Source organism: Accipiter gentilis, chromosome Z, assembly GCF_929443795.1.
Source record: "Accipiter gentilis chromosome Z, bAccGen1.1, whole genome shotgun sequence".
Classification (NCBI taxonomy): Eukaryota; Metazoa; Chordata; class Aves; order Accipitriformes; family Accipitridae; genus Astur; species Astur gentilis.
This window is the reverse complement of record NC_064919.1, coordinates 86,259,748-86,284,997: the sequence shown is the minus strand read 5'-3', so window position 1 is coordinate 86,284,997 and position 25,250 is coordinate 86,259,748. Positions and strand designations below refer to the sequence as shown.

At 39.4% G+C, this 25,250-nt stretch overlaps 1 protein-coding gene across 6 annotated transcripts in view; it reads left to right on the top strand.

Annotated features, from left to right (window-relative positions):
- Window positions 1–25,250, top strand: part of DYM (dymeclin) — a 218,582-nt gene that overhangs the window by 93,608 nt on the left and 99,724 nt on the right. For all 6 annotated transcript variants that reach the window (XM_049794455.1, XM_049794454.1, XM_049794453.1 and 3 more), the window contains 3 exons: window positions 1,513–1,638; window positions 9,693–9,806; window positions 11,139–11,233. In XM_049794455.1, coding sequence (XP_049650412.1) covers window positions 1,513–1,638; window positions 9,693–9,806; window positions 11,139–11,233 — 335 coding nt within the window. The remainder of the gene's footprint in view (window positions 1–1,512; window positions 1,639–9,692; window positions 9,807–11,138; window positions 11,234–25,250) is intronic.

Below are 25,250 nucleotides of genomic sequence, written 5' to 3'. Positions count from 1 at the left end.
GACTTGGAAATGACTTTGTGCTTATGCAATGCAAAGCTACGTGCGATATAAATATTGGAGGTGGAAATAATTTGAACAGCGGACTAATGCAGTGATGTTTGACTCCCTTTTCTCCCATCCAAGGAAAAGGACTAATGTTTTTTAGCTATATGCTATGTAGATGTTCTAGTGAAAAACCTGGTCTTTACTCTTAAGACCTATATTCACAAAACACAAAGACATTGACTCCAGTTTCAAATGGAGAGAGAGATTTGTGAAGGATCTTTTGAAATGGTAAAGGAAGGATGTTTGCAGTGTGTAAATACTTTTTCCCTCTGCTTTTGTTGTGGTATTGTCTTGACCTTGGCCAAAGCATCCGTCAAAAGGTTTTGTGGCCTGCAGCATTTAGATCAATCTCATTGGTTTTAATAGAAACTGTTGTGTGTTTTTAATATGTTCCAACTGTTTTGGGACTGGTTGATTGTGAGAGAACATTCTGGTAACTTCAGAGGCTTGTGAAGCACTCGGTGTCCTGGCCGCTCACCAGAATAGGTTTCACATGATTCATCCTGCTGCACTCGGCCTGTTTTGAAAAACAGAAAGTCTTTAGGTGTCTAGAAGCTTCTTGGAACAAATTCTGCATCTCATCTGCTATCTTGGAATTGAGAGTTTTCTCCAGTTCCTTTTTCCAGGGTATTTTGTGATTTAGGCCTATTTCTGCAGCCTGGGGAAGCCACGTTGTACTGAGCCAGTGGAAAGCTAATTTTCAGTTGGTAGAGAGACAACGTTTGCATCTGGATTAACTTTAGACTAGCATTCAGGTATGCTTGCTGTTGCAATGAAATCTCATTTTCATTATTATTGCAAGACTTTGGCTTAAGCTGTTCATCCTGGTGGAAATGTTGCAAGACCTTGGGCTGAACTCTCATCATAATGTCAGTTCTCTTTGGCTGCATATTACCTAGAATTGGAAAAACAGGCCTTTTCTAGTCTTAATCCAACCCAAACTGGTTCTTTTCTGGGATTATCTCCACACACCAAAATGGGATTTGAGTTTCAGGTCTCGAAATGCCTCCGTGCACCTCAGCTCCAATATGCCTGGCTATGTTTGATGAGGACGGTCCTTTCAGACCAGGCTTGTGCTAGCACAAATGGTTAGCAACACTTGGTTTCCTGCTTGAACGTGTGAAAATCTTGTTTAACAATTTTATTTTCCCATAGTCTAGAGGGGAACTAAAGCTTTCAGAGCCTATGGTAACTAGTATGGCTGGAAATCTCATTTATTAGGAATTGAAATTCCATGTCTGACCACAAGAAAGAATTTGTTTAGACTCTCTTGTGGAGACAGAGTGAAACAGATGGAAGGTGTTTGAATGCTGCACGTCACTATTTAGGGGTGGTTATTTCAAGAGGGAGGAATGGCTATGATATTGTTAAGGGCAGGGTGATACACAGGAGGTTTAGAGTCTCCTCTGTTTATTGTCTGAGGTATTTGAGAACTAAACTAATACGCGCGTTTTTCCTTCCCTAAAGGTTCTGCCAATTCTTGAAATTCTCTATCACGTTGAAGAAAGGAATTCACACCATGTTTATATGGCTCTTATCATTTTGCTGATCCTTACAGAGGATGATGGCTTCAACCGATCCATTCATGAAGTGGTGAGTTGTTTTGGTAAATAATTCTTCAAGTCTAAAAATCGTTTAAGTATTTATTTTTATAAAGATACATCTGTATATCTCTCTCCTCAGCAGAGGCTGTGTTTGTCCAAATTTGATGGCATTATACGTATTTCTTTTGTAAGGACTAGTAGCCTGAAGTTAGAAGAGTAATTTCAAAGATTTCCTGAGTGAACAAATGCGCTCGCTCTTGTAGAGGAGATGCTGCATATACCTCTTTTTCTGTCTTTTTTTTGGTGCTTCCTGTTACAAATTAATGTAGTAATAGCCAGGCAGGCTGCCTCAAAGATGCTGAGTGTTTGCCATGGAAGTGGTGGGGCTAGAAGAGAGAGAAAAACAGAAAACCTTTTTTATTTCCCTTGAAAAACTTTGCTTAACCAGTTTGATGCAGCTGAGAGGAGCTTTTAGTTGGAGGGGGTTTTTTCCAGGCTGAATGTTACTTCCTCACTTGGCATTTCTTTTTCTGCCTTTCTGCTAGATTAATATCTATTTTATGTTGTCCATATAATATGATCCAAAGTTTGACTAGCTTTGATGGGCCTTGACCATCTGTGCTGGAGAATACCTGGGATAATTATGTTCTAGTTTCCTAGCTTCTAAAGCTATGATAATGCAGAAGATGTCTGCACTGATTTGATTTAATTTTTTGTCTGGGACATGGAAACTCTCATTCGGGGTTATGTGAAATTAATGAAATGCAAAAAGCTGGAAGCAAGTTTCAAGGTATCGAAACAGAGCTCTTCTCCCAGGTAAATTTCCAGCCTGTTTTGGAGGGAACTGGCATTTTTTTCTTGGTGCCAAGCAGTAGAGACTTACAGTGTTTATTCGCTGAAATTTCAGATTACTTCCTATAGCTCTCTATGTAGAAAGCAAGAAGAGATGATGTTTATATGCAATTTCCTGGGAGTACCTTTTAGGAAGCGGCTTTTAGGAGGAGCAGCTGTAGTAACCATGCAGTTGACTGAAACGACATTTTCCTGAAGCTCTCTTCTGCCTCATCTTCGTGTGCCTTGAACCTATACATATGCATGTGTGTGTACACATGTGATGTGTGTTTTGGGGTTCCATATCACTAAGTCGTTCAACTCCTCTCCTAAATTGAGCTTGTTGCGGGTTAGAGTACAGCAGACAAGGTTTCACTCCTTCCTCAGTCTCTTCCCCTGTCATTCTTCATTCATTTTAAAGACTTTACACATGGTCTTTCAATAAATTCCTTACTGGATAAGTAAAAGTGGAAGATTTCCCTAAAATTGTTCATGAGGATCCAGCTGTGGAATGAAAACATAAATCAAGTTTTCTTGTCCAGTTTATTCTTGCCTTTGCAGCTAACCCTGCCAATATAGTTGTAGTGTTTTCTGTGCAATGTGGATATTAGTTTACTGCCTCCATTTTAATAAAAACAAACCCAAACGCCACCTTGTTCCTTTTACCCTGCACTGATTTTCTCAGTCCTGCCTTTGCTTCTTCCATCATCTTCTCAATTTAATCTTTGATTTTGATTCAGACTTTCACTAACTGCTTCTTTTACTCTGTGGTTGCGTTTTCCCACTCCACAGTCTCTGGTGTGAAGCATCCATTCATTCAGAACGCTATGTGGCCAGAGTTTTGCTGGTTTTGCTTCTCAGCTAGATAATGAGGTGGCTGTAAAATGCCTGAGCCTACAGGCCTGTCTATGTCAACTTCTCCTGTCGGCCCTCCTGCAGAAAAAGCTGTGAAAGTGGAAACTTTTACCATCAAAAACCAATGGAGTGTTATGACACCGCAGAGGATAGATGTGGAATAACCTTAACCCTTCCTCCTGCCCTCCTCTGTTCCTTACTACTCTTTCTCTTCCCTTTTCTCCATTCTCAGATGGACAGGGCACGTTTCATGCCGGAGGAGAGCGCAGATTGCTTTTCCACCCTTGCTGTGCTTTTCTTACTGAATTGGAAGGCTTTTTCTTGCCCCATGTTCTTAATCTTGGTGTCATGGGGATGGACTGGATGCAGTGAAGGAGAAAGAAGAGGTCTCCTCTTGTTCAAATCTTAAACTGCACGCTCCGAAAGTCACCTAAATAAAGTATAATATAGAGTCGATGACCGTGAGACCAACTCTTACATAGGATTCCTTATTTATAGAAAAAACACATTATGTTATACTTCAAAAAAATAAAGTTACCTTTTTGATCTACGTGACCTGTGCCATTCCTGAACTTTACAGAAGGATGTGGATATCGGAAAACAAATGTGAGCATCACATCTTAGCTTGGGAACTGTTGGGGAATGGATATATGGGTAGGGGGTTCCTACAGATCCCGTGATGGGGAATAAGTGTAGTTAGTGCCCCACTTTGTGGAAGAAGGATTCAAAACCATATCGATAAATCACTTCCCACTCACCCATCTTTTTGAGGTTTTTTAAGTGGGTGTTTCCGGGTACGAATGACCAAGTTACTATTAAAAAAGTACAGTGTAAAGTAAGAAATTAGTCTCATACTTTCTTAAATAATAACTCCACATCTCCTAAAGGCTGAGAGGGTATTACAGGGCAGCAAAATGAAGGGAGTTGGGAAACCTGTTTAGGTATTTCTGTAAGATATAAACATCTAGTGTCAGTTACACAACTGAAATGAAACTCTTATTGTCTGCAAGTATTTATCAAATTTTAGCAATTGCAGCAGGATTATTTTCTTTTCCCCATCACTTGGGTACAGTATGAAGAAAAAAAGATTTGTTGTATTTTAGATCAACCTGTTTTTCTCTCTGCTGCTGTGTATCCTGTGTACTGTTCTTATAAGAAGCATGACTGTACAGTCCATTTATGGGCTATTTTCCTTTGTGGTATTTAACCCACATTTATTTATTGATTTTTAAGATTAATTTTAGTAAGCACAGTTTTATAAATCTTGTGATTATACCGACTGGTAAAGAGCTCAGGAAACCACAGAAACTCTTTTTGACTGCTGAAGCGTTTTTTGTTTAAAATGAATGTGGTCTTAACTGCCTGGAAAATATGATCAAAACCATAGGTCCTGTTCCTGCAATTGGCTAAATGCAGTTAGGTCCCTGTAACCACATAGAGTTCCATTTCTTTCACTAATAATAATAATAACAACAGAGTAAACGAGTAAATGCAAGAATTCCCTAAAGGGGACAAGTATTGGTGATTTTTCTTCTCTGATTTATGAAACCGTAAATAAAATTACACCAGATGTCAAAATAACATCATATAATACTTTATGTAGCAGTAACCTATAGTACTATCGTAGTACTTCATGCTGTAGTAAATAGCAATAGACTGTAAAATCACAATTTAACTGTGTTTATTTTTAATGTGTTAAGAAATATCTCACAAACAAAGTTATGGGAAACTGAGAATCTCGGTTCTCAGTATATATAGAACCGAGTTCCTGTTCTTTGCATCTGCAGTTCTTGCACCCTGAGTTGCAGGTGTCCAGGAGCTTGGTGCTAAAAAGAGTAATTAATCAAAACCTTTTAAAAAATTTTTTTTAATTATTCTTGCAAGACTATCCCAGGTCTGAGCTTTTTGTTTTTTCTTTTTTCCCCTTTTTAATATTATCTGCAAACCAATGAGATTGTTCAAATTGTGGCACTGATTTCAGGTAGATGATTTTGAAATTTAAGGTACTTTCATGTTTCATGCTTCTGAAACCCAAAACCAGGTGAGGGATGGTGGTGGTTGCTGCTGTTTTTTAAATAGGCATTTCATTACCTGCCTGCTATGGTTGCTTTCTTCAGTACAGGGGAGAGGAGACTAGAGGTGACAGGGACTGGTATGTAACTTTTTAACTTTGAATTTTTATTTTTTTTTTAAGAGTAGTGGACTATTCTAAGGCATAGTTGTCTCAGTGAATGTAATTTTCTGGGGCTGGTTCTCACTGAAACTTTAAAAACACCATTGGCCGTTTCTGGAGTGAGAGTAGGGATGAGCATGTCTTGTCCATGGTTACAACTGTCGACATGTTCTTTAACAAGCTCTGGTAACTTCATTTTTTGCATTAGGAATTTGAAATTTGGCAGGTAGCCTTTGTGCTAGGGCTGCGCTGCTGATAATCTGACTAAATTTGACCAAATTTTAAATCTCGGAGGGGGGAAGAGGAGCAGTCTGTTTCCATCTGCGGAGCAGATACGTAGCCGGAGGTGGCCTGATGTCCGTGGTGATTGCATATTCTCATTTTGCTGCTCCCAGAGCCAGCTGGGCTGTTTGCATCCTCCCCTCTCCAGGGGCCATGTATCAGGTGAGATACACAGGGACGAGCTGGAGCTTGCGTAGGTGCCGCTTCCATCTCCTGCGGAATGGGACTGTGCTCCCAGGGATGCTCCTGTTGCTGCTTGGCGATGGTGGAAGCCGCGTGGAGTCATTTAGGTTGGGAAAGACCTTTAAGATCATTGAGTGTGAATCAGGGAACTTCCACTGTGGTTGGTAAGGTACAGGGATGTGCCCCACAAAATAGCACCAAAGGGGGTGGGAGGAAACACGGCCCTCGTTTCGTTTGTGGGAGGAGGTTGCTTTCCTATTTCACTCAGAAATGAGAGGCTGTAAGAAATAGCTTATTAGAGATTTAATCAATAAGTTAATCTTTTTTTGTGGGGGTAAGTGTATTTTGTCTCAGAGGGGGGAAAAAAACCACCAACCCTTGGGTATCGTTTTTGAGAAGGTTGGGTGAATTTTCTTTTCAATAAGCATCTGGAAATATGTCCCTTTATGTGCTATTGGTTTGGATTGATATTGTGCGTCATGTCAAAACAAACAGTGTTTTATACTATCCATTTTCATAGTTCTATTTTGTTTTAAAGAGTATGCTAAATTTTCAGTAATCTAAGCATTCAGAAGTCAGGAAATGAAAGGTGCAACCACAACTTATCCCTCTTATATTTATCTATTACAGAGTGTAACCATTACTTAATGATCATACATGATTTTTCAGGTAACAGTATATTTTTCTTCTGGAAGGCTCAAGCGCATAGCTTGAGATATTTTTCATTGTCAAAGTGGTTCATTTATTTCTTTATATAAAATCTTGTCTTGAAAACAGATATATTCACATAGTCATAAGTAAGCTGTTTCTAAGAAATCGCAAACAATTAGTTGCAACCAAAGCGACTGTCTGCACTTGTTTTAGCATTTTGCAGTTGTGAAGTAACCCATTAATTTGCTATATCTGTTCATAGGTTTATGCTTAGCAGCCTTGGGATGATCAGGTTCTCTAGCAGAGCATCTTCTTGCAGTGAAGTTCGTATGTGTAATCCATGAATTACTCAATTAACAGCTTTTTAACTTTGCAGTCGCCTGTTTTGTGAAAATACACGTGGATTTTTCTTTGTCTTTCAGGCTGCTCCTGTTAATCATTTATGTTGTCCGTCCTGACTAGTTGTCCTTGTTTACCGAAACTGCTTGGATGACTTGCTTTCATTTATACCATAATCGCTTTCTCTTAAAATAGTATTAGTGACTTGTTATAACCAGAAATTATACCTGTTTCCACATCCATTCATAGCCTGCTATATGTGGAAACCTTTCTTGTAGTGATTTCATGTTTCCTATTTGCTCCTCAGCCTTGACCATTCTTCCCTTAAATACCTCTCAAGTCTTTCTCTTTTTTCCGTATTCTGATTTTTCTATCCTTTTAGCAAAAGGTGTTTACCAGAAATTGTCACACTTGAACCTGTTGCTGGGGATGTTTGTCACCTTAGCCAGCACTGCACTACTATTAAACAGTCGTTTTCCCATCTATAGGTTATAATTATTGGCTTCACTTCAGCTCCCTTGTGGGTAATGGGACAGTGCTGACAAAAAGTCAGGTACAAGGTAGCATGTGATAGCAGAGCTACTTTTTAAATTTTAATGGTTTGAACTTTTATTTTGTCTCTTCATATACGGTACAGAAATGACTTCTATATCTCGAACTGCATCAGCTTACCTACTAGCATTAATTTCCTGAGCCTCCTGGATGTCTTCAGTGGCTGTATCTTTTTTCATTTTAGTGTATCTAGTCTGTAATGATACTTGGGATGTACCTCTTGTTGCATAGGCCTTTTGTATGCATGATTTTCAAAGCATAAATGGGTAAGAATCCTTTTAGGAGGTTCCTGCTTTTTAGGAGGTTCATCAAAAAAACCCACCAGGATCTTTCAGCATAGGCAAATGCAGTCTTCTCTGAAATCCTTCAAGAAAGAGAGGCTTTTCGGTATGCTAGGAATAAAGTGAGGGAGGAGAGTGTTTGATGAATCCTAATTAAGATGCTATTTCAAATGTCTCTTGTACTGTCAAAGACCTTTGAGAGACACACAGTTAAGGTGAGAATGAGGGTGGGAGGTAAATGAAAGGAATGTATGTGCATGTGGAATTTGCAGAGCCTGGAAGGTGAAAAAATGTTTTTTTTAAAAAAAAAAAAAATCCAAAAAGGCATTTTAAAGATAGTACTTATAAAGTATTACCCTTGTTTAGAATAAGTTTCATAGGATTCTTTTTTTTCCACTTGGGTTTTGCTTTAGGATCTATTGACTAAGGTTTTTTGATAAAATATACGTGTAATTATGTCTTGACTATTAAGTATTACTTACGGTAGGATCCTACGCAGTGCTGAGGGAAATATAATCTCCCCCAGCACCTTGTGTTAAATAATACCCTGATTTTGCCAGCAATACCCCTATCCCAAATGCTAGGAAAAGCCATGATACCCATTGCAGAGCTCAGCTTGGGATGCTCTGCGGTGGAGTACTCGAAAAGCAAGTGCCTTGATGGGTGGCCTGGGCAGCTGGGCACTTACAGGGGCATCAAGTTGGGGGTAGCTGAGAAAAATTGGTTATGTGAAGGTGGTCACTGCTTTTCTGCCCCAAAGGAGGAGTCCTGTGAAAATGTTTCCGTTAAAAAAAATAATTTTTTTTTCCTTTTAATTCTGCTGGTTTGAATGTTTCTGATTAATCACGTGTAGGTCTGTCACGACTGCAAATTTTGCTGTGAGAGGAACTGTTGGATGCATTTCTCAAAGGTCTTCGTTGTCATCGTGCTGAGTATTTGATAGGATAGTCTTATTTGCTTTGGGTTTGGAGCTGATAGAGAAGGGATATAGTCAGAAGTGTGTTTTCATACAGCTTTTTAAGAGAAGAGGTTAATTAATGAAGTTGATCGGTGAGGTTGGTGGGGTTTGGATTTTTTTTTAAGACATCTGAACATGAAGTTTCAGTGAAACATACTTAATATATCAAATATATCAAAATGATATAGTGGATCTTCATGGTTCTTGGGCAGTTCCTTTTGACTAATTTTTACCAGTCCTTTTAAGGCAGGGGGGTTTTGTGCATGTGTTTGCTATATCACTCTAGGTTGATCGACTGAGGAAGAGGAAAGAGTGGATTGATTCTCCTTCTGCAATAAAGTCCAAAATGGTGGTAAACTCCATCCACCCTGATAGTGGAGAGCACTGAAAGATATGAAGCTCTTAACCTAGCTGATGACTTTTTCTAACCTATTAGGGGAAGAGACCTCACCTCTGGCAAGAGAAAGGCTTTGGTGTGAAGTCAACAGTTAACCTGTTGATCTGCCCTGCATCCTTCAGCATGTGCGCTCTTGCCCATCAGTCAGAGCTCGTACGTGCTGCCTCTTGCCCAACTTGTAATGAGGGAAAATGGGGAGGAATTGGCAACGTTATTCAGGTGGCTAGGGTGGAATTGGAGACTTTATAAAGTGTAAAGGATAGGATTAAAAAGAATATAGGAATGTGGTGGCACAGGGCATAGAAATTAGGGAATTGCCAAATTTAATCATCTTTCTACACTTGGTGTGTTTCCACATGACTTGTGATAAAGTTAATGAGATCTACTGGGTGATAATACTGCAGAGATCTGTCTCTTTTTTTTCTTTCTTTTTTTTTTTTTTTTTAGATCTTCTTGCTTTAGAATCCAGTTGGTTTTGGTCACATTAGAGGCTGGGAGCTAATTTACCTGTCTTAAGGAATGTGAGAGTCCAGGCAACTTTCTACGTTCTTATTCAGACCTAGGTGCTGAAGAACTTTGTTGTTTGTGGTTTTTTTTTCAGATATTGAAAAATATCACTTGGTATGCTGAGCGTGTCTTAACAGAGATCTCACTTGGGAGTCTCCTGATACTAGTTGTGATAAGAACCATCCAGTACAACATGACACGGACAAGGGTAAGAGTTGCGTGTAGCATTTCTGCACGTAGTGTGGATTTCTAACTCCGACAGCATTCATTCAGTTTCAAACAGGGTGTGGGATTTTTTCTCCATTCTGTTGCAACCAGCTGGCATCTGAATTTACAGGGGGGAAGGAACGGGAAGATCAGCTGTATTAGCTAAGCACAGTATTAATGGTTCTGAACTAGTAACACCATCTCTGTATTATCGTTCAATTCATTGAGTAGGTTTCTCTAAAGTCTGTGATCCAGGCACTGAACTGCTCATCCTCAGATGAGAAGGAAAAGTTCCTTAGGCTGATGAGTAGAAATGATTCCTTGTAGGCTGCTTGTCTCTATTCGGTTACTCAGAAGTGGGAATTTCAGCTCTATCTATTGTTAGTGTTTGTATGAATTAAGACAGTGACCAGGCCATAAAACCTTTCTGAGCTTTAGCAAAGCAAAACCACTTCAACTTTATAGCCTCGTATCAGATTTTGTACATTTGTCAAGTATTTGATTCTCTACCTTATCTCAAACATATAAGCATGGTTTCATGCACTTTTGAATACTTTCAACATTTAAAGGCACAGAAGTTTTTGCATGAAAAAGTAGCAACAAATATTTAAATATATTTTAAATTGGAAAACTTAAGGATTTCCCTTTTATGATCAGAAGAATTGGAAGAAATGAGGACATTCTTGGCATATATTTGTAGGGTTTGGAATCTGTTATGTTATGTAAATGCATATTTTAGACTTGAATAGGGAAATAAATCCCTATTGGATCGGATAAGTGGACACACCTGGTTCTGTGAAAACCTTTGACTTCAATAGGGCCATCCTCTAAATGCTTATCTGCTCAAATGGTTTCAGGGATGCTAGCAAGGGGACCAGACCTCCGAAGTATCGTACGGTTATAGTTGTGAGAGATATAGAATGCTTTGAAAGAGTTGATAGGGAGATGAGTTATGAAGTAGAAAATTCTAGGTTTAAGACTACAAAAAGGAGAGAGAGGAGAATGTCTTTCAGTATTTGTTACATTTATGATGTCATTGTGAATCAACATTACTAAAGATATGAAGACATACACATATACATATCTCTGTATACATACACGCTCTGAAATTTGTATGAAACAATCGCTCTTTTGTAAGCCTTATGTTTTAAGAAGACACATTTAAAATATGACCAACTATATACACTTTGCATGTCTGCTGTATGCTTTTGACAGTGTCCTTTAAAGCAACATATATTACTCAGTCTTTTGAATGGTTCCTGCAATAGGTGTCAGTATATACCAAAAGGACAGTTTGATGTGGGTTTTTTTTCTTTCCTCTTCTTTCCGACAGGACAAATACCTTCATACAAATTGTCTGGCAGCCTTAGCAAATATGTCAGCACAGTTCCGCTCACTTCATCAGTATGCTGCTCAGAGGATCATCAGGTAAATATAAAGACTTCTCTTGAAACTCATCTTTGCTGAAACTCAGGAGTAGAGAAACTTGAATTTTATATGCCTTAATAGATACTGATGAGCTAAATAGCTGAAATGATAACTGAATAACTAAATAATCCCAGAATAAACCTTATTTGCTTTATACTTGAATCTGTTCTGAATGCACAGAAAATACTAGTTTCTCTGAGAAACTTCTGATTCTCTGAACAGAACGGTACCTGCCTTCAAACTGGAAGGTTTTCAGGGATTTGTGTGAATTATGCTTTTTTTAGTCCTGTATCCCGTTACTATAAAAATGCACTGAGTGGTCGTTCTCGAGTCCTATGCAGACTGGATTTTCAACTTGCTTTACTTCTTCCTGCATATTTGGCAAAGGATCTATTTGTTAAATCAGACAAAACACAATGAACATTTTGTGACGGTGCCCTGCAAAGATGGGCAAAAAACCCCACACCAGTGCTTTTCAACTGATAAAGTTTATTAGTCTGTATACTAATAAATAGTCAATATCTGCTCTGGTTCTAAAACAGGGCCATAACTTTAAAGTAGATATTGAAGTTGGTCCTTCCTAGTTTGTATCTGTGCTGCAGAGCCCTTTGTAAAGGCAGGTAATCATGCATCGGGCATCCTTCTCATCTTGGCAGCAAGCCCTGCTCCATGCTCCAAGAGAAACCGGGAAGGTCCTTGTTAATGAGATCTGGAATAAACTGTTAAAGTGCTTGTCAAGTACAGACAGTGTGCCAAAAATAAGAAAATGATAATTGCGTGCCTGCACACTTTGTAAAGGACTGGGTTAACAAGAGATACATCTTGTTTCTAAATCACTGCTCTTTAGGATTTAATTCTCTCTGAGCCCCTTCTCTTTTGGAAATGGTTGGTTGTAAAAGTATGGACAAGTAACCAGGATGAATGCATTCTGCCATTACCTTTTCCCTGCTTGATACTTTGCCTTCCTTTCAAACCCTTGGCAGTGATAATGAGTGTTCAGAGTTTGAATTGGAGCTGTTTTCCCATTATCTGTTACAGACATTGTCTTACATCCCTGCTCTCTTCATTCTCAAATCATAGGCATGGAGTCTGAGTTTTCCAAGCATTTGCAAATGTTGACCTCTGAAGTCATAGATCTTGGCATGGTGTGAGATGCGCTACCTTGATGCTCAAAAACTTGGTCTGTTTTTTAGCGTGATACTTTGTTTGCAACTTCAGAGCTTTTTCTTATGTTCCCGGTTTCTGATTTTGTTCCATTTTATTCTACTGCTGTTTCTGCAGACCAAAGCAAGATGTGTTCCTCTGGCTATATTTGGGCCAGGAAGATGTTATCCTGCTAGTCCCGTTATAGCCGGCTGTTATCACCATTCAGTAATCTTGTAGTCATCTAGCATCACTGCATGTGTTTTTCTGGGTGGCTTGGCTTTTGTCAAAATGCTTTGAGTTTATGGACATCTACTGTTCAACATTTAAACTCATGGTTCAAAGTAAGCTCAGCTGGATTTTTTTGATTTAATTGGGTTCTGAAATGGCTAAGCATGTGGTCTGCTGGCTTATCGGAAGAGGTGGCAGCCATCAGTAGAGAAGCAGCAACCTCGGTACCTTTGTACATACGTCTCGCCTCAACCTTACAACTCAGTAACGTAAAAGGAGCCTTTATGTGCTGCGAGGCTCCTCCCCACACCAGCCTTCTCCAGCCTTTTCACATGCGGTTTTCACCATGTGTAATGGCATCTTTGAGGCAGATTGAGTCCCTGATGTATAAGACCCATCTCAAGACCTAAGGAAGGATGTGCAACACCCAGAAATTCTCTTGTACTCCTTGTATGCAGCTTTTCAACAATCTGCTGTGACGTTTGGGTGCCTTAGTCGTCATGTCTCTAGACATGAATAGTTATAATGAGACTTGAAGATTGCTGCTTGATTTTAGTTGTGAAATAATTGTGCTGATATTCTTATTGAAAGCGGGGAGACTTCTCTCGTTGCTTAACACTGATGCACACAGAAAGGAGGCAATAGGGGTGAATGGCAGAAAACAGGAAAAAAAAATTCTGTCACATTGAAATTGTCTGTCACATTATCTGTCTTTTATTGTGTGAAGGACTAACAAAGCCATGCTTGAAATGTGCCGAAGAGAGAGAAAGACTTTAGAGCAAACACGTAGTGGCTTATTTGAAACTCTTAGTTCTTCCAAAGTTGTCAGCTCTTAGTAGCTACTGTTGGGTGGTTTCTCTATGGCTTTTAGCGGCGAGACTTCACATGGGATCTGAGCTGGGCAGTATTACAAATAATAACCAAACAATATCCAACCAACTGTAGTGTGGTAGTATAGCAGTCTGAGAGGGATGCTGGTTATGCCAACCGTTGGGTGCCAGCAGGGTTGGACCTGTATTTTTATAGCTGGATGTAATGTAAGGATAGGCACAGAAAGTGGGCATACTCATAAACTGAAAAAGCAAAACAAAACGGCAATATGATATATATCGTATAGAATATGATATTCTTGCATAGTCCAAAGATACTCCATGGTGTTATTTTTAAGGTTCTGCCTTCTTGTAGCTGGATGCTCCGTATTGGTATAGTGTAGAAATTGTAATGGAGGAGGTGAATTTAAATTTAAAACAGAACCAGAAAAACAAGAGGAGCGTTAGGGAGTGTGTTTGATTTATTTTTCTTTTCCCCCTTTATGTTTAATGTTGAGCGAAGATCTTATTTTGCAGGTAGAAAACTGGACAATAGGCAAAAACGGCCACCAAGATTGCGGTTTAATTTGTCACTATGATCATGATTGCTTATAAGTCAAAAGACCCCACTATAAAAATATATTAAAATCTGTTGTAAAATGTCCTGTGGGGTTAGGACATGGGCAGGCTGGAAGGAATAGTCGTCTTACTTCCAGTAAGTCTTTATTGCTAGTATGGTAACATTTTCTTCTCAGGAGCTTTACAACCTTGGGTTCCCTGGCAGGCTTAAGCACCATAAAGGAAATATTTTAACCTGATTTCATTTCAGTATACACAGAATTTTTATAAAGTTTCCGTTATCAAGAAAAGCAATAGGAATAAATACTTACAAACACATACATTTCATGAGAGATTGATGTTTCGAGGCATACGTTGTCCTGCCTTTTCCTACCTTATGAAGTCTGTTAGCCACTGTTATTAAATTTAGCCAGCGCTGATGGACCCAGCTTGCTCTATGATTCCAAAGCAGAATATTTCTATTTAAATTCCCATTCTGGTTCTACCATCAGAGTGCAAGTATCTCTGAGAGAAGAGCCCACAGTATCCATAATCAAAAAGTGTTTGCCGTGAAGGAAAAGCCTAAAAAGAAGATGGTACTTTATATTACATAAAGCATTTTAGGGTATAGGTTTTTAAATTAAGTAGTTGTGAAACACTTAAAATCTGCTTAGCAATACAACTGAATAGACAGTCATAATTTAAGCCTCACCAGATGCTCTAATGATTCCTTCCTTAATGTGAGAAGTAATTCCATTTTCATGCAGGCTTTTTCCTAATCCTATTCTGAGCAGAGACTGCCAATTGTTTTAAATTCTGAAGACTATGTTCTGTGAAAGAATTGGCTGGGAGTATTCAATGTAGTGTACTTAAGAGCTCAGTAAAATACAACTTCATCATGTTGGGTAATTTGTATCACATTCCAGCAAGCATGAAAATTGACAGATTTGTATCAATCTATCAGAAGCAGCTGCTGGAAGTAAAAATAGATGTAATAGATGGCTTATAATAAGATCCAGGGCAGTATTCGTTTAATGTTGTATGTCCTCTATTGTAGACAGTCCTACCTTTGAGATCCTTCCCTTCTCTATCTGCTGTTACCACTGGTTTGGTTTTAATTACCTATTATTATATACCTAGCTATTTTATCGCCATAGTGCCAAGGGTGATATTGCACTGCACTGTCTCTCCCTTGCATTTGTGGAGGGCTGACATTTGTATTACCTTTAAATTATATTGGTAGACTGTTATAAAGAAATAAAATAAAATGTGTGTTCGTGTCATTATTGTCACAAATGACTGCCAGAATTGGCTGTATAGTCTCTAAGCAACAAAGCACAACCAGGTGGAGTGTTACACACCTGCAATAAGGGTAGGGGTTTTTTTTCCCTTGGTTTCTATTCTACAAGTACAATTACCAAAAAGTAAAGCTGTGCATCTAACTGGCATATTAGTGCAGGTATTTGCTTTGTCACTTAAAACTGCAAGTCAGTTCGCATTAATTCCTTTAACCTATTTGGGAAACACCTTTCATGATATTCAGCTTTTCTACAGCTAGCCTGGCTGCTCTAGTATGTGTGACAGTTGGAAATTAAGAGGAGAGTCTTTCCCCGAACAGCTGTATTCTGACATCTCATCACCATGTCATTCTAATAAAATTAGTGACAAGAAGATGACTGATTACTTAAGGCAAATGCTTTTCCTATAGCTTCATATATTGGAATGTTAGCTGTTTTCTAAGCAGGCATATACCACTAGAGGTTGCCATGCACCTCGCTAATTAGACATGCACATTTAACATTAAATGACTTTATGAGGCTAGAAACACTGTGCAGTTTTGGTTTTTTTTCTACACTGTCACCGCAGCTGTTCACATGCAGGGCTGTGTGAGCCGCTAAGGACAGTTCATCGGTTGCATTTCTCCCCGTTAGATGACTTAAGGAACTTAAGTATCAAAAGATAGCACGTAATTATATCAATGTTATATTTTGTTGATTTCATTGGCTTTCATAGAGAGTTCAGTGGGATTCAGGGACCGATAGGAAGAAAGGTTTCTGTCATCCTCCTGATGCTCATAGGAGCCAGGTGGAATTAGGAAAAAGGGTGTGCTTCAAAGGGATACACAACAGAGACTTTAACACGGCATGCTGTAGAATGCAGTATGTTGTACTTGGGTGTCATCGTAGCCCTCCTGTACCCGTTACGAGAGCAAAGCGTGACACGTAGAGCCGGCCGTGCTGATTCTGGTGCTGTCTGGAAGAAGCAGATGGTAATCCTACTTCTCACTGGTCAGCCAGCCTTGGAGGTGATGGTGATGAGTGCTGTAGGAGATCTTGGAGCATGATGCTGGGCACTGGAGTAGCTCAATGTTGTTTTTTTGTTGTTTTTTTTTAAATGCAGTTGTAAGCAGCGTGCTTAAATATCCATGCTTGTAGAGGATGGCTGCATCACTGTGGTTCCCCAAGTCCGCTTTCTGTCATCTGAGAGAAGGCTGAAGCCTTCCTTTCCCTTTGCGCTCTTCAGCAGTCTTCATCGTTTCATAGAGTCAATTGTGTTTCATAAGCTACCAAGAAAAATTCCCATCCGTTCTGATATCTGCTGCTGTATTTGAGAATTTTCATCTCCCCAGCCAAACCATTTGTTTTACGGTTTCCTATGTTAGTAATTTAATTCTTCTGCTACGGTTTCCTCTTATAGGAGTCTGAGATTTTCGTGAGTGCAAACATTTATCACAGTTCTTTAAGCATAAGAGTACATGATGTTGCTTTAAACTGCACTCTTAAACTCAGTTTAAAATTATGCTGGATTAAAAGTTGTCTTTAAGGTGGAATGTGTGAGTTTCTGTAGAAACACTGTATTGCTACTGCAATATATTTGTTAATTACTAGCTGCAGGTAGCTTTGATCAGCAAATTTCTTGCTGGCTGAGGAAAAAAAGCTTACTGTGGTTAATGCTACAGAAAGTAAAAAATACATATGGCGAGAAGGAAAAAATGTATTTCTCATAATTGGTCTTTTACCTTGATTTTTTCCTGAGGAAGTCTCTGAATTTTGATAATAGATGCATGTAGCTGTGTATTTTATGTTCCTGCATATGAAACCATGTAGCTAACTTTTTAAAAAATGGAGTAATGTGCATTCAGAGTCTAATGGTTCCAAGTTTATCAGCCATTTTTTCAATGATGGCCCTAATTGCTCTGAGTAAGATTGTTAGAGTACTGTAAAACTTTTATGATTAAAACAGTAACTCCGGATTAAAAAGTGAATTATGAAAGCATTTGCCGCGAAATTTTTTTTCTGTTTTAGCACACAATTTGTAATCATTTAAACGTGTGCCTTGTTCTTGGGTACTGGTGTAATTCTTGAGTGCTTGGGTTTGCAGAAATGAAAACTAGATTGTGTGCAGAACAGTTCACTGCTTATCCAAGAGTGGTTTTTGCTTCTGATATAAATATTTGTTGGGTTTGTGAATCTGAATTTTGGTTAGTTCACAGTGTCCCTCAATAAAGTGGTTAAATTTTTCTTGCAATGTTTTCCTTTTTCAGTCATCTTTATAGAATTGCACATCTTTGTAATACCCCCCATGTTATTTGATGGAGTGCACGACATGTCATTTTTCCTGCCTACCTTTTTATAGGCTGTAAGTAATCAGGTTAATTGTTATTATTGTCAATTTTCATATTCTATTGTCCTTAAAAGAAGAAAACTAATTACTTCCCTCTGCTTCCCCCTAGATTGTCAGTTGTTGCTTTTATAAATTAGGGATAAGGAGGAAACTAATCAAATTTTTCACATGTTGCTGTGTGTGGCAGAATGATAATGACTTTCTAACACATGTATTAATTATGTCTTCTACCATGGCCTTTTTTTTCTGGGCCTATGAGTATTTATTGAAAATATTTTTTATTTATTTTATGTGTACGTTGGTGAAGTGTTTTTAAACCTAAGCTTTCTTCAGTGAGGATCTCTGTGTATGGAGCAGAAGACATTTTGAGTTTGCCAGGCATTTGTTTATTCAAATAGTCCAGTATGTGTGTTCAGCAAAGAAGAAAAACGTTTATGCAGAAGCGAGACGTGTGATCTGACCTGCCTGCTTATTAAGGGCCACATTCAACCGAAAAATCTGAAATCGTTAGTGTGTGTGTGTGGTGAAAGGAGAACTTACCAATTGCTTAATAAAAGTTTTTAACGGTGCCAATAATGAGGTGTAATTATTGGCTTGAAACTCATTAGGGTGCTCACATAGGAAGATAAACAAATTTCTCTCCCACATGGCTTTACACTCGGTGAGCATTCTGGTTTTCCTGCCTTTTTTCTTTGATGTCCACGGTGCTTTCAGGAAGCTCTTTCACATAGAGCTTTCTCTTTCATTGGAGAATAGCGATGGGACAGTTGGTGCAGAAAACTAGTGAAATCAAGTTACCCGAATCAAAGGCACTTCTTAAGGCGAAAAACTTGAAAAAAACCCCAAGATTGCTGCATGAATGCTTCAAAGCTTTTTGGTTCCTAATTCTCATTTGTTTTTAATTCTTATTTGAATACTTAAGTGTAGGAACAGAGGAGTTGCTTCTCCTACAGGAATCATGATTTTTAAATGGTAAAATTTTAGCATAGCAAGCATTTCAAACTTTAAACGAGATGTGTGAATTGAGCAAAAGAAATTAGGTGAATAGGGTGTGCAGTACTTCTGTTAAACTTATCTTCGTGGCTTCTTTCTTACAACAGGGGAATGAATGGTGTTCAGTTAGAGCCATTTTTCAGATAGGAAATTTCCTAAAATTGTTCTGAATTTAGGGGTGGAACCCTTTGACCCTGTGAAACTTTATTTTGGAAAAGTCTTATTTCAGAGATACCAGCTTTCAGTTTTCAGTAATCAAAAAGCAACATAATACTAGTAAGATGTCAGTGATAGATTCGTAGCATAATAGCCAACCTATACCTTTGTTAACACACAATATGAAAACGAGTTCCTGCTCTCTTTATTACTTCTCTGTTGGTATTGTAACAAGGGATTTCTGTTGCTTAGAGCTGCGTGGCTCCGAGGATGCTTTGAAACACGCAGGTTTACGTCATACCATGCACGCTGGGAGCCTGGGCTTCGGATAGGCTTTAATGTCACCATAAGAACGATCAATAGACAAGTCTTTTATATTCTGGGTTCAAACCTTAATTGGACCATTAAATTAAATCTCAGTTTACTGATCTCTTAATCATAATAGAGGAGTGTTCATAATAGCGAACCCCAGAGAAAAGAGGCTGCTTCTGCTCTCACACCGGTGTACATCAAGAGATTTCACAAGTCAAATTATATAATAATAAAAGATCAAGCTCTGAAAGTGGCTCTTGGAATTAATGTCCTGTGGCCAGAGCTGTTAAATACTGAACCCTCTGAGCATCAGCTTGCCTCTTCCTTTTTTGTAATCAAAAGAAAAGAAAAAAGAAAGGAATTGAAGGTAATGAATAGTTTCACTAAACCCGTGATATCTGCCTCTGCAGGTATTGGGAGGGGCACAGTCACAAAGCCCTGGTTTCTGATAGCGAAAGATAAATATCTCCGGTCTGAGCTGTTCAAGGATAATAGGTAATTTTTTCTTCTCTTTTGCATCGCACATGGACTGTAGTTGTGCTAGAAGGAAATTACCTTAAGGAAAGTTAATGCAACAGTATGACTGTTTTCTAAGTTTTCTAAACACGAGGGGTTTTTTAACGTCAGGCTTATGTTGGATTTCACCGGCGGTTCTTACATGCAGGCCATGAACGTGCAGGATGCCCTGCAGCCCTGGACTCTGATTTGGTGTTTTGGGGGGACCTGTTGATACAAACAGTGGCTTTCAGTAATTCCTGTTCCTAAATATTTTCATGCAGACATCATGTCATTGAAATAAATAGGGGAAAAGCATCTTTCTGTGGATGCAATTTCTGGTGATTTATCTGCACCTCAAACAGCTTGTTTGATTTTTCTGTGTTTGCTTGAAAGCAATAGAAAATGGCCTGTTCATCCCAGCAAACTTTCATTGCCATGTAGTGCCCTGGCTGGTGAATGTGTTACTTTGAAATATTTGTGTTGATTTTTTTCTTAACACACACACACCCCCCCCCCCCCCCCCATGTCCTTTGCTTTGGTGCCATTTACCATGTGCTGTATGCCTTTAGATTTTAGCAATAAATTGTCTTCAGCGTGGAAGGCCACAGAATTGACTGGTTGACTTTGCCTCAAAAATAAGAATGAAAAACCTCAAAGACATTTTGCTTTTAATGCTTCTTAACTTTGAAATAGTTTTCTAGCATTTTAGTTTAGAGGAGAAAACCTGTATTATCTAACCTGGATATAAAATGATATTCTATTTATGAGAAGCTGCTTTATAATGAGATTTTTTACCCCCCATGCAGTGCAGTATGTTACAAAAGCGATAATCCCATTTTTATTAGATGTTCCAAGTAGAGTGAAAACTAATGGCTTCCCAGAGAAGGGCCTTCATGACATTCTCAAGTTCAGGTCGTGTTTGAAAGAGGACACTGTGGGAATGGAAGATCAAACAGCTCCAAGCCACTGAATCTGAACTTTGGTTTTAATCTGCGGACTCTCAGGAGTAGAAGTTGTGTGCCCAGCAGGATACCTGGAGAGATTTTGGCGTCAACTGGTCAACCTTGGGTAGCTTTGGCTTGCTCTTTCACGAGCTGTTCGCAGGCACAGACTGACTAGTCTATTTGCAGATGCTTTTTACACTCTTCATCCTCCACTGTGTCACTGTTACTTCTTATACAGAGGTTTCTGAGTCTGTGGAGTGGCTTTTGTTGGGAGACAGAAGCAATTTATAAAGATCTCAGTAGCGTTAAATAAAGGAAACATATGCTGGCCTTATTAGTAGCTTGTTGACCTAGATTAGCTGTGGGGAAGCTTATAAGCTGATCAGCCATTCCAAAATTGGGAGGTGTCATTGCAATTAGTAGGAAAGGCTGTGACAAAAGGGGAGACAACAATTCTTCAGATAAGGGAAAAGAGAATATTAGTAGCAAATGTCCTCTTGCTGGTATGACTTAGCAACATAATTCTAATTAAGTTATTTTTTAAAAGGCGTGAAGCATCCTTTGTTGCTATGCGTTGAGTGTAGTTGTGGTCAAACGTATTAAAATGCTGCTTTAGCTGTTATCAGCAGAAAGAGGAGTACTCCGTGTGGGCTCGCCTGTTTTTGCCTGTGCGTAACATATGGAGGTGAGGTTTTAGGCTGATATCAGCTGTTTCCAACATGGAACTATCATTGAACTTGGTTTAAGCCTGGTTGAACCTGCTGGGGATTCTGAGTGGGCACCTGATGGGTCAGTAATACCCTTGTCCCCCATCTGGTGTGAGCAGTTGAATGCCCTGCATGCCATTAGAAGTGTTCGGAGCCCAGGACCCCCAAGCTCACGGGTTATGGAGACTTCCCAGATGGACAGACAGACTCACAGCCTTATTCTGAGATAGATTGGATCAGCGTGAACCACAGAGGGGTCTTGGGCAAACTCTTGCTTCTCTCTGTCTCAGGGTGTTCTCGCATGAAGCAGAGCGGTTGAACTGTGTTACTCTCTGCCTTGCATGTCAGAGCACGGGACTCCTTAAAAATACCATTGCTGATCCGGCTTAAAAAGGTTTTTAATGCCTAAATATGTACGGCTCTAAAAGCTCAACTTTGGACAAGATAGTTTGCTCTTCCCTTGACCACTTTTTGTGTCTCTGCTGACTTGTAAGACATAGCCCTCGTGGTAATTCTGTCATTTTGTGGGGGGAAGTCATTACGACATCTCATTAGTCTTTGGCCATCCAGAAAATTGTGCGGTACTTCAGTGCCTTACAAGCTGCCAGCCATTGCTTGGCAGAATGTGCGATTAAATGAATGTGATGCAAATTAACACAGAATCTTGGCCATAGAACTGAAGTTTATCGCAGTCTTGATACCTGTTTCAGGGAACCTAGAGCATCACACAGATACTTGCGTGCAACGGAGAGCTGCAGTTTGGAGGTAGAAGATCCCGTTGTCCCGTCTTTAATGATCGTGAATGGCCCATTCATGGTTATTGTGCCACATCAGCTCTTTGGCAACAGTAGAGTTTGATAATAGTCTTCAAATTGGGGAATTAAACTTTTCTGCTTTTGGTGGAACCTTACAGCTTTTAAAACCGTTGATCTTGGGAATCTGTTAGGATGGAGAGGAAGAAATATATGAGGAAACCTGCAGAGAAATAACTGTTTTTGTGATAAACTTCCAGTGTTGCTTTACAGATGAATTTGCAGAGTAGACTCAGGTTCTGATTTGTCACTTAAGTTTTCTGCATGTTTAATAGTGAAACGAAGCAAAAATGAGAAAACCAGTAGCACTACTCCAGTACTGCTAATGCAATTTTGATTTCTTTTAGCTGGCCTGGAAAAAAAAGGTTAAGGGCACTGAAATGTTTACTGGGTTGTATCCCACTGTATTATTTGGGATTTGGGTGTATAATATGCAGTACACTGAAGATGTCTTACATTTTTTGCGTTTTAAAAAGTCTGGTTTATAGCAATAAATGAAATAAATAGTATAAGATTTTCTGAGATTTAAAAAACCCAAGGGAATTGTAATAGTCTACTATTATTTGCTATTCTAGTAGAATCCTAGAAACTGCAGTCTTGTCTTCTCGGTGTGTGTTGAATGGAATGTATTTATAGGACAGTGTTCCTTAACAGAAATAGAGGTGACTCAAGATAATGGCTTGCTTGAACCTGTCTTTTATCTTCAGTTGCAGGGTATTTGGCTCATTAACCACTTTATTCAGATACAACATGTACTCTTTCCCTTTTAGAAAATTTCTTTTTGGAAAAAACTGTGGAGTATGATCTAAAGTAATGAATGAGTAATGAACTTACAAGGATTTATCTGACAAACTAGAATATTATGGCTGCAAGTAAGCATTAGTACAAAACAAAAATATAACATTGATTATAAATCTTTTTTTTTTTTTCCCTTCTTGTCAGGGTGCTGCTTATTTCACACTTTAACTGATGTCATTGTATATGTCTAACGTTTTTCCAGCTTTGCAGTTCAGTGAACTAATTTCTCTCTCCAGGTATGTGAAGCCAGGATGGGTATGATTGGCTGCAGGGAGGGAAGTAGGGCAGTTACTGATAACACCCAACTGAACTGTGTCCGTGCCCTCCAAACTGCTCCTGAAAACCTTGCTTTCCACCAGACATGGAAATTTTGAGTTCATTCAGACCCCACACTTAAGTGAGGATTTTCAAGCAGGCTTTCTAACTGAATTTAAGAATACGAGATAACAGTTTATGAAATTTCTGAGTCTCTTGAGTACTCAAGCCAAGGTATTTCCCACTACCATATACTTTTACCATAGTTTGCGTGGCTCACATTGCACTTCGAAACATCTGACACCTTTAAATGGAGGGTGAAACTATAGGTACAGAAGAAAGAATCAGGATTTAACAACTTTAATGTGCATCAGGTCTTTATAACTGTTGAATGACTCAACCTTTTTAATGGTAATGGCCTTCAGCAAGTTTAGGAAAGAACAGGCTTTTAGGTAAAGTAAATACACTTAGTTCTGCAATGAATAAATAAATTTGCTGTGAAGTTGTGTAGAGACATGTTTCTGTAACTCATTAATTGTGCTCTTGGGTCCACAAGTAGGTCTTTTTCCAAATACCACAATTTACACGGGCTCAGATGAGATGCTGAATCCTGCTGCGGAACAGGGCGAGGGCTCAGGCAAGCGCTGCCGACTCGTCGCGCTGCCCTCTCTTGCCGTGCCGTAGCTGTTGTCTCGCGACGGAGGATTTTCAGGTTCACGCAGACTGAGATGCAAATGTCCACGTTAATGCGGGTGTCGTAGGCATCTCCTGTAATCCCGTGCAGAGCCTGTGAATTATCGCAAATGTCTAGCCAAAGGATAAGTGCGCAGGAGGTTTCAAAAGCAACATTCCCATAGTAGTGTCTCTTAAGCTGCCAGGGATGTGTGCCTTCCCAGTAACTGGTGCATCTGGGTGATTAAAGCCTTTGCTCTTTGTCTGAAACATCAGTACTGAATAGACACTTCCTCCGAGCTCTTTCATATCTTTTTTTTTCTTGTGGGTCATCAGTTGCTTGTGTCTGCTTCTAATATACAAATCCTTTTGTTCTTTTTGATAGAACTTCATCTGTGCAGAGGTAATTTGGCCTTTCTTTAGAAGAATCTCGTATTATTTATCGTTTGACTTTTCAGTCTATCAAAGAGCTCCAGAACTTGTTTGGTTTTCATTTCCTTGCCCTCCTTCACTATAAATACTTTCATGCATAAAGATAATATTCCTCTTATAAGGCTGTTGTGTACATTTGGCCAGTACTGTGACAGAGTGCTGCTTCGGGGCATGGGAACTTACGTCTGTGACACATTATCACAAATAATCGTTTCTTAAGTATTTAAATAATTTTCATGCTTCTCTGTTCTGGGTTGTTATGGCACCTTTAACCCTATAATGACCCCTCGCCCCCAAAATGCTGCTTTGCAATAATGTAGTTTAAAATCCTGTCATCACTAAGATACAAATTTCGTGATACTTGTATCTGAAGAGTAGGTTTGCAGGAATGAAGTTTTTTTAGAGAGCGAAGAGAAGTCACCCTATTACTTAGATTAGGAAGTTAGGTGGGGATCAAGGAGGAGGTAAAGTACTAGTAGTGAAAAAGGATTAAGTCAGGGATTACTTGAGAACTGACACATCCATGTCCATGGGACCTGGTGAAATGCATCTGAGAGCGCTGTGAGAATTGACTCATGGCATGGCAAGACCACTGTCTGTTGGATCGCATCTGGAGAACTGCATCCAGGTTTTGGACCCCTGGACGTAGGAAAGGTGTTGCCTCCAAGTTCAGTGGAGGGCTGCCACGATGGTTGGGGGCTGGAGGACTCGGTGTAGGAAGATGGGCTGAGGGAACTGGGCTTGTGTAGCCTGGAGAAGAGAAGGCTTTGGGGCAAGACGACGGCAGGAGTTTCAGAGAAAGGGTTAGCAGCGTTCCCACACGTAGGAGGAGGTTACTGAGAAGATGGAGCCAGGCTCTTTAAAGAAGTGTGCTGCAGGAAGATGAGAGAGAACGGTCAAGAGCTGAAGTCAGGAGGTTCCAGCCTGATGAAAGAAGACAATTTTTCATGGTCAGGGAAGCATTGGCACAGCAGACCAGAGAAGTTGTAGAGTCCCTCCCTGGAGGCTTTCAAGACCCAACTGGACAAAACCCTGGTCTGGTTTGGAATCAGTGTTAACCCTGCTTTGAGCAG